Source organism: Condylura cristata, unplaced genomic scaffold (assembly GCF_000260355.1).
Source record: "Condylura cristata isolate star-nosed mole 26May11 unplaced genomic scaffold, ConCri1.0 scaffold00017, whole genome shotgun sequence".
NCBI lineage: Eukaryota > Metazoa > Chordata > Mammalia > Eulipotyphla > Talpidae > Condylura > Condylura cristata.
The window spans coordinates 22,444,945-22,459,894 of NW_004567118.1; the positions used below are offsets into that span (position 1 = coordinate 22,444,945).

Genomic DNA, 14,950 nt, shown 5'->3' on the forward strand with positions numbered 1-14,950 from the left:
TTCACTACAAGTGTAGTTTGGGATTTATTTCTCTGGTTGGGGTTTTGGTGTGGTGGTTGTTTCACTGTTTACTTTGGTTTGTGTTTACATTCTGATTATTTCCAAACATGTTTTCTAGGATAGATCAGATTAAGAAAACTGCCACCACACTGCTTCTGGGTCACCTAAATTTATAAAGGCTAGACAACAACAGTGTACCCAACAGGCATTAGGTTATACTCATGACAGTCTTCCAGCACATTTATGTACATATTTCCATCTAGGGTTTCTGACTTTGTGTTTAAGAGTCCAAGTCCATGAAAGTCTTTTTTATTCATAAGATCCATTTATATCATTATATTTCTAATAGAAGGCCTAATAAGTTTATACAAATTCTCAAGAGAGAGTTGGGAGTAGTATAGAGTTAAGAGTAGAGGGAAACAATTCCTAATCATTTGAGATTCACTGCCACAGTGAGTCAACGTTTCTAAAGAGCATCACATCAGGTTTGTCATAGGGAAAAAAGGTTGAAAACAAATGCTTTAAACTCTCCTTACCCAAAGGGGAGGGTGAATAAGGCCTGGAAGACCCAGTAGAAAGTCTTCGCCCAGCCGTCTGAACTGTGTCTGCTGGTGCTGGAGAGCAGGAGCCCAGGCGGAGAAAGCCCATAGGGCTGGTATTTGACCTTCGTACTACTGCAGATCTGAAAAAATAATATAAAATTATTCCCTCTCTGGTAGATTCCAGAACACACTATTTCTTTTTCTGTGAAACTTCCCAACATTATACCCTAAGAAGACTTTTTAAAATATGTAGCATAATCATCTGGAACCAATATTAAAAAGTATAAAATTATAGTCTCCTACTCAGCCTAATCCCAAACTTCCTCAATCCCATTCAAAAGATTTTCACTGTTTTTAGTTTCTAGTGTTCTTGAATTCATACACAAGTAAATGAATAATTTCATTTCCTATATGCCTTAAGTCGAAGGGTCATATAGGGAACTCCCTGATGGCACAAGGGGTTAAGACTCAGCACTGTGAAGCTGTCTGCAGCCACTGTAGCATGAGTCCAATGCCCAGGTAGGGAGCTGACCCACATGGCCCAGCTGACTACTTCTGTCTCGCCTGCTGTTGCCCTCAGCAGTGGATTTCAGTAGACCCACCTGTTCTTCTCTCCTCTCTGTCTCTGGTGCGTCCTTTCACCTCCTGCACCCCTAGCCTACACCCTAGCTCTTGTATACATAAATAAATAAATCTTAAAAAACAAAACAAAGACTAAGGGTCATATATACACCAAACCAACCATTTTCAACCTTTTTGGTCTTAAATCCCCTTTATGTTCTTAAACTACTGAATATCCCAGAGAAAGAGTTTTGTTTATGCAACATCTATACTTTTACTATATTAGAAGTTAAAATTGGTAATTTAAAAATAATTCATTTTAAATAATAAATTTTAATATGTATATAACATTATGAGAAGTAATTTGAAAAACACCTTTGAAAATAAAATATTTTAATGAGAAAAATATTATTTTATATATTTGCAAATATCTAATGTCTGGCTTAATAGTTAACAATTCTTATGAGAAGTAATTTGAAAAACACCTTTGAAAACAAAATATTTTAATGAGAAAAATATTATTTTATATATTTGCAAATATCTAATGTCTGGCTTAATAGTTAACAATTCTCATAACTGTTCCTCTATTCAATCTATTTTTAGGTGAGGTAGATGAAAAAAATTTAGCTTTACACAGATTTGTAACTGGAAAAGGGGGAAATATGTTGGTAGTCTTTTAGGTATACCTGTAATACCCCTCTTTGAAACTACACCAAAACTTAGCACTATTTTTTCCCCAAAAGATTAGTTTAGAATCTACAATGATATTAATGAATTTTGTGCCCTGTTATTATATTCAAATTTATTTTTTACATAGTGTTTTATGTTTGGAATAGGTCTTTTGCCTATGTATAACTTTTTACTATTTGGTCATTCAGAAAAGTGTTGACTGAGTTATGCAGACATCTCAAATGTTGACATATTATATCGTATCAAAAAGTCACATTCATATAGATATCACACCAATTTTAGCAGGAGTGCCTGTCAAGATACACAAAAACCTCAAAGATCCTAATTGTGATCACCAAAATTCTAAAATTCACTCTGGAGTCCAAATTTTATCACTGGTACTGCCATTTGTTTTCTATGAAGTGACAAACTGATTTAGTTAATTTTTGACAAAATGGCTGGCAAACACTCATAAACATACATTCCACTCAAGGTGGAAATTTTGAGATACAGAGTTTTTACCGCTTCATCAAGGGCATTCCTTTGTACTTCAGGTGTGAATTAGTAATTAATGCAATACAGTTAGATTCCACTACCTTGATGCATGCTAAGCACTATTTTCCCATTTTTGCTTTTGCACCATCAGTACATATGCCAACACAATGAAAAAGCAAACAACCCTCTAATATTATTATAAAATAGTTGTGACCCCATACTCTGAGAGCCATACTTTGAGAACTACTGGTAAACAGAGTTGCTTTTTTTTTTATTTTAAAATATGCCTGGAAATTTTTGTACATTAGTATATAAAAAGTCTTGGAATTTTCTTGGAAGATGCTTCATTGTCATAAATGGACCATAACAAATCAGTCCCTTTCTGGAAGGGACTTGGTTTATTTCTCATCCTTTTCTATTATAGAAGTTAACAATTTTGCATAAATTTAATTTTATGCACAGACATAGACAATACAGTTGTAGAATAAGTTATCAGATGTTTAAGGTCTGGGTCAAGAGATTTATGCATAAATAATTTTGAAAAAAATAATTTTGAAAGATATTGCCAGTGTGCCCTTCATAGAAGTTTGTTCAATTTTTTCCATTCATCTAACTATTCATTTAGTAGGTTCTTTACACCAAAATCTTATGTCCTCCAGTTTTGAAAATTTTTTCTTGATTATTTCATGGAAATTTCCTTCCTCACCATCTTAATTTTATTTTTTAAATACAAAAGGGCAGGTTTGTTATAAAAAGGGGCAGAAAGATAAAGGACACTTGCACAGACACAAGCAGAGAGAAAGAGCCTCCCCACTTTACTTTTCTTTCTGTAATGCCTGTATTAATTAATCCTTGAAAAAAAAAATTTTTAATTCTTATTTCCATCTTTTTTGACTCACCTATTTTAGATACTTTCTGAACTGTTTCCCAATATTTATTTTTATTTACTTCTGCTATCAGATTTTGTAATACCCAAGAGATTTTTCTTTATATTATTTTAAATAGTATTTTGTTCTTATATGGAAGCAATCACTAAAGGCACTCATTTTTAAAATTATTTTTTTCTTTCTTACTACTTCCGCCAGACTGTTTTTCTGTTAGTGCCCTTATGTCTCACGTCTACCCCTCCACCATACCTGTGTTCTAAGATTTAGGTCTCTCAGAGGTACTGTGGGGCAAAGTGACTCTCATTTTGCCAAAGCTCTGACTATATGCACACTTACACCTGGTCCTGCTATGGCAGGCACCTCTCTTTCCATCCTCTCTGTTTTCCAGAAATTTACCAAAATCTCTCACCCAATCAACATTTATTCCTATTTTTTAAAAAAGATTTATTTACTTATGCATACAGAACAGTGCAGATGTTACTAGTTTGTGGATTTATGCCTTTACTACCTTAGTGAGGTCTCAGGATATGTAAAAAAGAAATAATTGTTGGTTATAAATAAATAAAATAAATAAGTAAAAGTTGGTTCCCAACTTGTAATGGTTTATCCAACTTTCCAATGGTACAAAAGACACATGCAGTCCATGGAAACCATACTTTGAATTTTGAACTTTTCAGGGCAAGTGATATATATATATAGTACGATACCCTCTTTCATTGCTCAGCACTGCAAAGAGCTGCAGTTCTCAGTCAGCCAGTTGCTCACAAGGATAAATAATCTTCTATCAGGTATTCTCTAGTCCCATCAAAAAAGAGAGAAATTGATAACTCTGTTGCTATAGCACCCCCATCATGTAGCAACTAGTTTTAGCTCAATGCTTCCAACATTCTGCAGTCTCAGTGTGCTTTCAGTTGTGCATGTTAATGGTCAGAACTCACACCACCACTCTGTTTCACTTTCAGCACAGTATTCAAATATTACATGAGACAGTACAGACTCCACCATAAAGTAGGTTTTGCGTTAAAAGATTTTGTTCAACTGTAGACTAATGTAATTGTTCTGAATATGTTTAATGAAGCTAGGCTAAGCTATGATATTCAGTAGGCTAGGTGCATTAAATGCCATTTTTGACTTACAATATTTCCAATTTAGCAATGAATTTATTGGAATATCCTCCATCATAAGTAAAGGAAGATCTTTATGTAATAATCTATTGTACTGTTGGGATTTCCTCTTTTAACAAGTTTTTCCTCGATTCTTAAAAATAATTATATTTGTGGACCAAAATGTACATATCATATATTGTCATCGTGCTAAGCTTAATATCTTTTAAATACAAAGCTTGTTTTTATTATTGAGTTGTGAATAATTCCATTATGCACACATGAAAGGGTCTAAATCAATTATATAAAGTCACATCTTTCAGAGCAACATTAACAAAAATTTTAAAGGAAAAGAATTAAGAAAGAAAAAAAAACCTGTTTACCTCGGAGAACCATGTGGATTTGTGCCAGAGCTGGCAGTAGATGTAAGATTCTGCTCTATGCGCTGGTAATTCCTTATCTGAGTAGGAACTGGAATCGGTGCTGTTTCACTGTAAGGTGACACGGTAGGCTGACACTGCCTGCAACCATAATTTATTAAAAAAGGAAAGAAATACCAGTAAGACTGTTTTCTTTCTTTTGTCACACTGTGGATATTTAGAGAAGATTCTAGAAGCCAAATGAACACTGCTGTATGTGACTAAGAAATGTAAATCTTTTATCTTTATCTGACGCTTAGTTTAGCTCCTCATTATTCCACATGTTAGTGACACCATCTAGCATTTAACTCTTTCCTTTTGACTTATTTCACTTACCACTATCCCAGTTCCACCCATGTTGCCACAAATGGCATGAGTTTATCTTTTTTGATCGCTGAGTAGTATTACATTGTGTATATATACCACAATAGCTGATAAGGATATCCAAATATTACCTCCATTAACAATAAATAAAAGTAAATCAAATTTGGTTTATGAAAAACAAAAAAGAAATGATCACCCAAAAATATGTCATATCTTTTAAAGAACTCTACTAGATCGATATGCAGATAGAGGACTAAGAACTGCAACAAGTACTGGAAAACCATTCCTCTACAAAAACAGGAAAAGTCCACACCTAGGGTGGTAAAATATGGTTTCATCCTCTTTACATTTTGCTTATTCATTACTATGTGGAAGGAAAAGAAAATATTCCTAGGGAAATATGCTGAATAAAAGAAGAGGAAGTTCAAGAGCAAAGACATTGGAATACTTAAGGTTGCCTTGTATGTGAACTGAGAGGAGTGATTAACCCTTTAGTCACTCCTCTCAGGTCATACAGGATACCCCCGGATTGATTTCTAATATAAAAGTTTGAACACTATTAACCCTAAAGTAATACACAAGGTAACATTTACAAAAGTTTTGACTCTAGTAGCATTCCCAAGGAACTCTGACTTTTATGAGGATTCAAAACATACTATGCAACTCTCAAAGCATATAACTGATCTAAGGTTCACATTTTAAAGGGTTGCTATGTGCTTTCTTTACCAGCCTGTTGGTTTCACAAATTCAGAAATACTATGTCCCGGAATGACTTTCAATTAAATTTACAACATCAGGAAGAATATTAGACTTTAAGAAAAATGATATTTCATTTTTGTTTCATCCTTCTATAATTCTAAAAAAGCCATACAGTATCTAACTTTTTTCTAATTACATTACAGAAATAAGGAGATAACATGTTTAGTAATCTAAACAATCAATATGATTATCTTTCAGAGTGTCAATTTAAAACTTTTTGAACCATTAAACATTTTCTATTTAAATAAGAAGAAAATCTCATCTGTAGCAAAAATGTTAGTTACTTTCCCAATATCCACCCACCCATTATTTTTTACTAACAGAATTCAAATTTTATGGAGGTGGGGTAGTGACCTTCAATTCATTCTCCTCCTCCTTCCTACCTAGAAATATAAGTATGCTTACTGGAATTTTAGCAGCAACCTTGGAACTGTGAAGAAAAAGCCAGAAGAACTGGACACATGCCATAGAAACAAAAGCAACATTTATTTATTTTGATTCCTCTTCATACAAGAAAACTCAACCTTCAGTATTCAACAACACTACAGTCAGGATCCTGCTGGCCAAGTAAAATACCTCTGATACACATTCAGTAAGTTTCTATAATATATCTCTCTTGTGCCCTCTTCCATTTATGGTATTCCATCAGGTATCTTTTAAATACTATGACAGTCATGTTTTTAATGTGTTTACATCTGATTTTGAAATTCATCTGTGAACTGAAAACAAAACAAAACAAAAACCATCTCTACACAAAACAATAACTTCACCAAGACTTCACTGACCAGGTCTGGTGGCTGCAATCTAGTGCATACACAAGCCTCACAGTCTTGCACATTTCTCCAATAACAGAAAAACTAGCACAGCCATCAAGTATTAGAATGTGAATGAACAAATGTTATCTTTCTACTGTCTTGATTTAATAAATAAATAGAGTTGGTAGAGCAAATACATCTGGGAATTTTTAATTTTTACATTGTCCTAATACTTTTCCTATACTTGTTAGTCACTGAAAGTAAAATAAGGAGCTAAAAAAAGATACTCTGAAAAATGTAAATAGCAAGCTCATAATTCAAAGCACCTCTCTTCAGTGTCTCTAATAACACTGAGTCCTGCCCCACCAGCATATCAGGAAATCCACAAGGTAGTAAGTGTGCTATAAGTGTCTCCAAGTGTCTCTGGATAGTACTTATAAACAGGCTTCCTCAGTTTAGAAATTCTTCCTTGAACAAATTCTTCAAAGCTCCAGCCAACTAAAACTACTTTCCTGTATAGGCTCATTTAACACCAAAATTAAGTAAACAACTACTCAACTCCCTAAGTCCAATGAGAGGACTTAGTAAGAGGAGAGGAAGGTCTACATATACTCTCAGTCTTCAACACATCCATATCACCTCTACTATGTCTATAGTTCAGAAATTTCTCTACACGTAAAGTTATGTGACTCACAAAGAATACTAGGAAGACCAAGCAGTCTACTCACATAATCATAACATTGTATTTTAATCTCAAAGACACTAACGATGGTCAAAAGAAGAATTACTTTATGTATTCCAAATTTCCCATGAAACATAGCCCCTGCACTCAAATGCTGAGCCATGAAATCATCATAGCATGATTTCACTCATTTGTGGAACATAAAAAGAAAAAAAGCAAATGAATAAACAAAACAAAAACAAACCCTTAGTCTCTGTCTTTTCAGAGGAAAGCAAGGCATGAGAACAGGTTGAGGAGCTTACTGGTGGACACTTAGTTGGGAGTGGTGTGATATATAGAGCTGCTGAGTTGAGAAACTGTACAGTGAAACCTACAGTGCTGTAAGCTGTTATTGAATAAATACAGATCTTTAAAAAAAAATAACAGACACTCTGAAAACTAATACTATTAAACCAAAACTAGTATAAAGTTATTTGGGTAGAACTATTCAACAAATGAACTGACAGGAATTTCCAGTAGGCTAGAGACATCATTAAGAATTATTAACACACTAGCCAAACTCCTCTCTGTACTATTTTACTAATAAAGTACCACAAATTTCCAGTTTCAATTTGGAGTTTTCCAAAGCCAGTTTATATTGTTTATTCTATTAGAAATTCCTTCAAAGTGCCAAAAATACATCAACACAATTAAAAGGCAGGTTGGCAAGATTTCCTAAGTATCTGGTAAACTGATAAGTAACCTACTAGGCATATATTATCCTGCTGTCATTCAATGCAAGGTCAATAAACTAATCAATAATGTCAAGGAGAAACTATGAGTTTCTTTTTTTTTTAATTCTTAACTGGTACTTTTTTTTTTTTTTAAGATTTATTTCTTTATGCATATGGAACTAGGGTATAAGCCAGAGGTGGTGAGAGGATTCACCAGAGACAGAGAGAGGAGCAGAACAGGCAGACTGATAATATACACTGCTGAGGTGAGCAGTGGGCAAGACAGGAGAGGTCTGCTGTGCCATGTGGGTCACATCCCTGGCCAGGGATCAAACTTGTGCTGATGTGGCTGTGGCTAGCTTTGTAGTAGTGCGCTTTAATCTGTTGCACCACTAGGGAGGACCTAAAATTATGAGTTTCTAAACCCATTTTAGATTAGATGAAATGATGAAACCTGAAGGCAGAAAGTACTCAGATTCACTGAGGCATCAGACTACTAATAGGTTGAGAAGTAATAAAAGATCTACGTAAGTGTGGCTCACAATAGAATCTATATTTTGTACTACACTGTAAATTCTTCTTATGCCCCTAACCTAAGTAATGCTTTCTGAAACAGTACACTAAATTTGTGTCTGGTAATGAATGCCAAAGTACTGTAGGCCAAAGAATCTTTAGGTACTAAGACTTCCGAGGGCTTTAACACAAACATATATTCCCCCAATAGATGTTAGAAAATGAAATACTATCTCCTGAATTATATTCTTTAAAATATCACTATCATATGAACTAGTGTTTTGGGAAAATTTCTGACCCCCTGGAAAAAATTATTCCTGTCAATATAATACAGTATGTGGAAGTAATTTCAATAAAACTGATATGCTAATGAAAAAAATTAAATATACCACTACTAAAATTACAAGGACTGTCCTAGGAGATAACTACTGTGATATGTAGCTAATTAAATCTTTTTTTATATAAAGATTTTTTTAAATTTATGCATACAAGAGCTGGGATGTAGTCCAGAGGTATGGGGGTGATGCGAGCATACAGAGTGGGGAACTAACCCACACAATGCAGCAGGCCACTTCTGTCTCGCCCTTTGCTCTCCTCAGCAGCCTATTTCAGAAAATCCTCCTGTTCTGCATCCCACTCTGTCTCTGTTGAACCCTCATTCCCTGCACTTCTGGCTTACATTCAGTTCTTCTATGTATAAATAAAAATGTAATAATAATATGCTACTGGCATAAAGCAAATATAGAGACTGGTGGAATAGAGAACCCAGAAATAATAAATCTTTGTATATATGGACAAATAATCTTTGACAGGGGTGCCAATGTTACTAAATATAAAAAAGACAGTCTCCTTAACAAATGGCAGATAGATACAAGCCAAAATAAAATTAGACCCTTTTCTTACACTATAAAAACTCAAAACATACGATAGCGTGAAACATAAAACTCAAAACTATGTAAGTTCAAGGAAAAAACATTGACATTGGATTTGGCACTAAAATCCATGACATTGGGTATGACAAAGCACAGGTAACAAAACAAAAAAAAGGACAATAGGACTACATCATATGCTAAAACCTTCTGTGTTCAAAGTACAAATCAATAGAATAAAAGGCAACTAATAGCCAAGAGGCAGAAATAATTCAAGTGTCCATCATTCAGTGATTAGATAAGCAAAATGGAGTATATACATACATGAAGAAATATTATTCAGCCTTAAAAAGGGAGGAAACCCTGACATGCTGCAACATGGATGAATCAAGACATTACACTGACTGAAATAAGCTAGTCACAAAGACAAATGATGTTGATTCTACTTAAATAAGGTATCTATCTAAATTAGTCAAATGCACAGACACAAGGTAGAATGGCGGTCTATGGGAGGGAGAAATGAGGAATGTTACTACATAAAGAGTTCTGAGTTTCAGTTTTGCAAGATGAATTTTCTCAAGATCTGTTGGACAACATTGTGAAAACACTTAAACCCTTTGAATTGTAAATTTAAAATTGGCTGACAGATTTTATCTTTTTCAATTGAAAAAGTTTTTGAAGAGAAATGGTGAATTTCTCTTTAAAATGAATTTAAGAATCAAGGACATGGCCTTCTTGGCAGCATAGGAAATTCACCACTGCAACCTGAGTTCGATCCCCATCAAGGGAGCTGACCCACATATGGCATAACAGGTGAATCTTGTCTCACCCACTGCTTCCCTCTCAGCAGTATATTTTAGTGGACCCACCTATTCTCCTCCCTGCTCTGCTTCTGGAGAATCTTCTCACCCACTGCACCTCTGGCCTACATCCCAGGTCTTATATGCATAGATAAATAAAAATAGATCTTAAAAAAAAAAATCAAGAAAACAGTCTATGTTCCAGAACCTTACAAAAAATATGAAAAACCTTTTAGCAAAATGTATATAAACATACCCTCCACACACCAAGAACTCATTTGAAGCACGTCTGCCAGCAGTTCCCATTGGATTATCATCTAAAGGATAAAGAGAAAATTATAATCAGTTCTGCTGTACCATCTACTAAAAATATAAATATTCTACCCAATCTGATTCTTAATGATTATTAATTTGAACACAAATTACCATGTTTATGTTGTTACTTCATCTATGAGCAAGAACAGGTGAACACAGAACATTACACCCAGTTGAGTTAATAAGTTGCAACCCTTTCAATGCCCCATTCTAAAAGAAAACCTCTGGTCTTTTTCAAGAGAAAGTGCCATATTTATTACAATTCTTGTATATTTCTTTACCATTTTACCATATACAAAACTGTGCTAGTTTTTAATTACATTTCTTCTATGTGTCACTGACACAAAGCTTTTGAGTGTTATGTCCCTGATTCCAATTTTCTCATAAGCTCTGTAGCATTTTTAACTGTTTGGAATGTGCATTTTTTTGAGTCACATGTTAAGGTACAGCACAAATAACTACATAATAAAGTCTAGTTCATTCTAATGCTGGCACACCCTCACCCTCCTGCATAATACTTTCTTGAGTCCCACATGGGCTGTAGAACAAGATTCAAGAGAGTTGGAGTCGGGGGCCTCTCACATATAGTAGTACATGCCACAGACCATCTTCATCCATCCTATATACATCATCAGTAGATATAAACAAAGCAGAGTTCAAAATGGACAGGTCCCCTCATTTCTTGTCACTATTATATCCACTCTATCACACTGCCCTATGTGTAAATGGCTGTAAAGGTGTAATTAAACCATGTTGGTATGAACTAGCAGTTGACCAAGTAACGAAAATTTTAAAAAATATACTATGCTCTTAACCTTTACCTGAAAGTGGAAATAACAATCACTATTATCTCTTTGAATGGCCCTAAATAGGAATTGAGAAATGGATTTACTTTGGCATTTTCTATGTCCCTGCTCTCATGAAGTTTATGTCCCTCTAATGAAAGAAGGTAATGGCAGGGAGTGATAAGAGGATAAAGTGATAAAGGAAAATAAATCAGGATAAGAAGATAAAGAGAAGTGGGACAAGTAAGGAATCTATTTTAAAGGTAAGAGTTGCCTCAGTAGCATCATCACCAGAGGGGAATTGCTTCCAGTAACTTTAAAACTTTAGTTATTTGAGAGGCTAAGGACATTAGGATTATCCTGAGGACAAAAGATCTACAAATAGGTTTTGAACAGTCATTGAATACTTAGTAATCCTGTTGCTATTTTGACCATATTATTACTTTGAAGCCATATGGAAAGAGAGAAAAGCTTAAACTCATATAAGTAAAAAAGAAACAAGTCACAAAAATGTGGAAAAGTGTGTTGATGCAAGTGGTGGTAGACCTAAGGAGACAGAATCCTTAGCCAGCAGAAGGAAACCCCAGAAGTAAACCAATTTACATGACAGAATCCCAAAAGGTCGAGTAATTCATGGAACTAGATACCTTTTTCAAAATGCTTGAAGGTAGGCTGAAACATGACTATTTTAAAATCAATTTAGAAGCAGTTAGAATTTCATACCTCTTACCCAACTCTATGTAGACAGGCAATGCCCATTCCCCCATTAGCGTAAATTAATATACAGAATATAACAGAGTCTCTGGACTGCAGAACACAAGGCAGAGAAGAAAGCAGTGCCATACAGTGGCTGATTGGAAAGAAGTGAGATTAACTGGTGAAATTTTACACAAAGAGTATCTATTCAGGTTTTCCCCACCCACCCTATATCAGATATGTAATTTTTAGGCAGAAGACTTGACTTTATTCACTGAGGGATCTGAGACCCAGATGAACATTTAGTGTAGTGAGACTGACACATACAGAGTTTTCAAGTCACATTTTATTTTCCATTCTTTATTATGAGCATATAACAATCATCAAAAATCCAAAGAAGGAACTTACTATGAAAGTCAAACTACAAAGGGCCTCCTGGTGGTGCAGTGGTTAAAGTCTCAACATTATCAAGCTATCACCAGCATGAGTTCCATCCCCCTAGCCAGGGAGCTGACCTAAGCATGAGTTCCATCCCCCTAGCCAGGGAGCTGACCTAAATGGCATAGCAGACCAATCTTTTGTTACCTGCTGCTCTCCTCAGCAGTGTATTTCAGTAGATCACCTGTTTTGCTCCCCACTCTGTGTGTGGTGACTCCTCTCACCCCTCCGCCCTGCATCTCTGGTCTACACCCTAATTCCTGTATGCATAAATAAAAATAAATCTTTTTTTAAAAAAAAAGAAAGAAAAAGACCACAAAACAAACTGGGGTGGGGGGCAGGGGAAGAATTAAACAAATATTTTTCAGGGAATTTTTTTTTAAACATTTATTTATGCATACAGAACTAGGGTATAGGCCAGAGGTGCAAGGGCAGTGAGAGGATTCACCAGAGACAGATTGGGGAGCAGAACAGGCCGACTGACCAAGTATACTGCTGAGGGAAGCAGAGGGCAGGTCAGGAGAGGTCTGCCGCACCATGTGGGTCACCTCCATGGCGGGAATTGAACTCATGCTGAAGTGGCTTTAGCTTCTTAGTGCTGTGCTTTAACCCACTGCGCCACCAGGAAGGGCCCTTTTCAGGGAATTTTTTAAAGTATAATTAATGAAATAAAACAAAATATTGCACCCTGAAATAAGAACAACACTCACAGGTGAAAAGAGAGATTCTGAAAATTAAAAATATATGAACATTGGGGCCCTCCCTGGTGGCGCAGCGGGTTAAAGCACTGCACTGAGAAACTAAAGCCACTTCCGCATAAGTTCAATCCCCGCCTGCCACGGAGGTGACCACATGGCGCGACAGACCTCTCCTGACCCGCCCGCTGCTCCCCTCAGCAGTGTACTTCGTCGATCTGCCTGTTCTGCTTCCCGCTCTGTCTCTGGTGAATCCTCTCACCCTCCACATCTCTGGCCTGTACCCCAGTTCTGTACGAGTAAATAAATAAATCTTTAAAAAAAAATATATATGAACATTGGAAAAACTCAACAGAATAAACTGCAGGACTTCATTTCTTATTACTTAATAACAATCTACTATACAATGTATAGAAGACCTTTTAATTATTCACTTTTTTTTATGGTTAGGTGCTCTGTCTTAATCATTTTATAAATCCAGTAATCTTACCTCCTCTGAAATCTAAAGAATATTATGTTGTGAATTATGACATGCATAAAGCTAATGAAATATATAGTTAAAAATGACAGTACAATGAATATTCATATATATACACCATCAAAGCAAAGAAACAAAAAGACAAATTTTTGATAAGTGTTGAATAGGTGACACATTCCTCCAAGGCTATTTCTAAGTACACACATGATAATATAAAACTAATATTCACTTACTACACCTTTTGTCAGTTTGCCTAAGACAGGTTAACTATTTTAGAGTTGTTCGTAATTTCAGCAGTTATGATGATAATTCAGTGAAGAAGTGAATGAAGTTTTATTTCTTTTTAATTTTATTTTTTATGGATCTAGTTAAGTGTTCTGAAAGTGTAGGATGTCCACCCTTGGGTCTGATCCCACCACCATCAACCATAGTACAATGGGCTTTTCCCCAACCCCACTGCTACCTGTTCTCAACGTCCCTTTCTCCCTTGCTCTATTGACCCCTCAGATTAATAAAGTCCTGCAATTTATCTGGAGGTAAAAATGCTTATGTGAAATAAGTCAAACAGAGAAAGAGAAATCTACATGATTTCATGCATATTTGGGATTTTAGAAATATCAAACATATAAAAACAAAGTAGAATGATGTTTGTAGGTCTTAGGGACTAGGTAAGTGGGGAGATATTGGTTGGAGGGTAAACTTTTAGTTATAAGACAAATAAGTTCTAGGAATTAATGTAAAATATGATGACTGCAGCTAATAATATCATAATATTAAAGTTTTCCAAGAGTAATTTTTTTTTTAAAGACACCTTTGTCTCTCTCAACATTTAGGGGATTTTTTTTTAAGGATTCATTTATTTAGTCATACAGTACTGGGGTACAAACCAAAGATGCAGGGGTGGTGAGAGGCTTCATCAGAGACAGAATGGGAAACAGAAAAAACAGATGTATGAAGTTCACTGCTGAGGGGAGCAGCTGGCAGGTCAGGAAAGGTCTGCCTCGCCATCTGGATCACCTCTGGGGGCCATCCGGGCAGGGGTGGAACTCACACTGAAGCAGCTGGGGCTGGATTGCAGTGCTGCTTCCTAACCCATTGTACCACCAGGGAGTGCCCTCCAAGAATAAATTTTAAGTGTTCTCACCAGTGGGGAAAAAACTGGTAACTGTGTAAAGTGATGGTATATTAATAAAATTATATACTCCTCAATATATATAACCCCTGGTGGCACAAAGGGTTAAAATGCAGCATTATGAAGTTATTGGCAACCACTGCAGCACAAGTTCCATTCCCAGCCAGGGAGCTGACCCACATGGTACAGCAGACCCCTGTCTTGACCACTGCTCTCCTCAGCAGTGTATTTCAGTCAGTCTGCCTGTTCTGCTCCTCATTCTGTCTTGAGTGAGTCCTCTCATCCCCCACATCTCTGGCCTGTGCCCCAGTTCTTGAATG

The 14,950-nt window shown here is 35.7% G+C and overlaps 1 protein-coding gene across 1 annotated transcript in view; it reads right to left on the reverse strand.

The window, feature by feature from the left end:
* ULK2 (unc-51 like autophagy activating kinase 2) overlaps positions 1–14,950 on the reverse strand; it is a 75,395-nt gene that overhangs the window by 19,309 nt on the left and 41,136 nt on the right. Inside the window, exons 14-16 of the mRNA XM_004684566.2 lie at positions 10,348–10,408; positions 4,641–4,778; positions 537–682 (exon numbers count right to left, since the gene is read on the reverse strand). Of these exons, the coding sequence (XP_004684623.2) occupies positions 537–682; positions 4,641–4,778; positions 10,348–10,408 (345 nt within the window). The remainder of the gene's footprint in view (positions 1–536; positions 683–4,640; positions 4,779–10,347; positions 10,409–14,950) is intronic.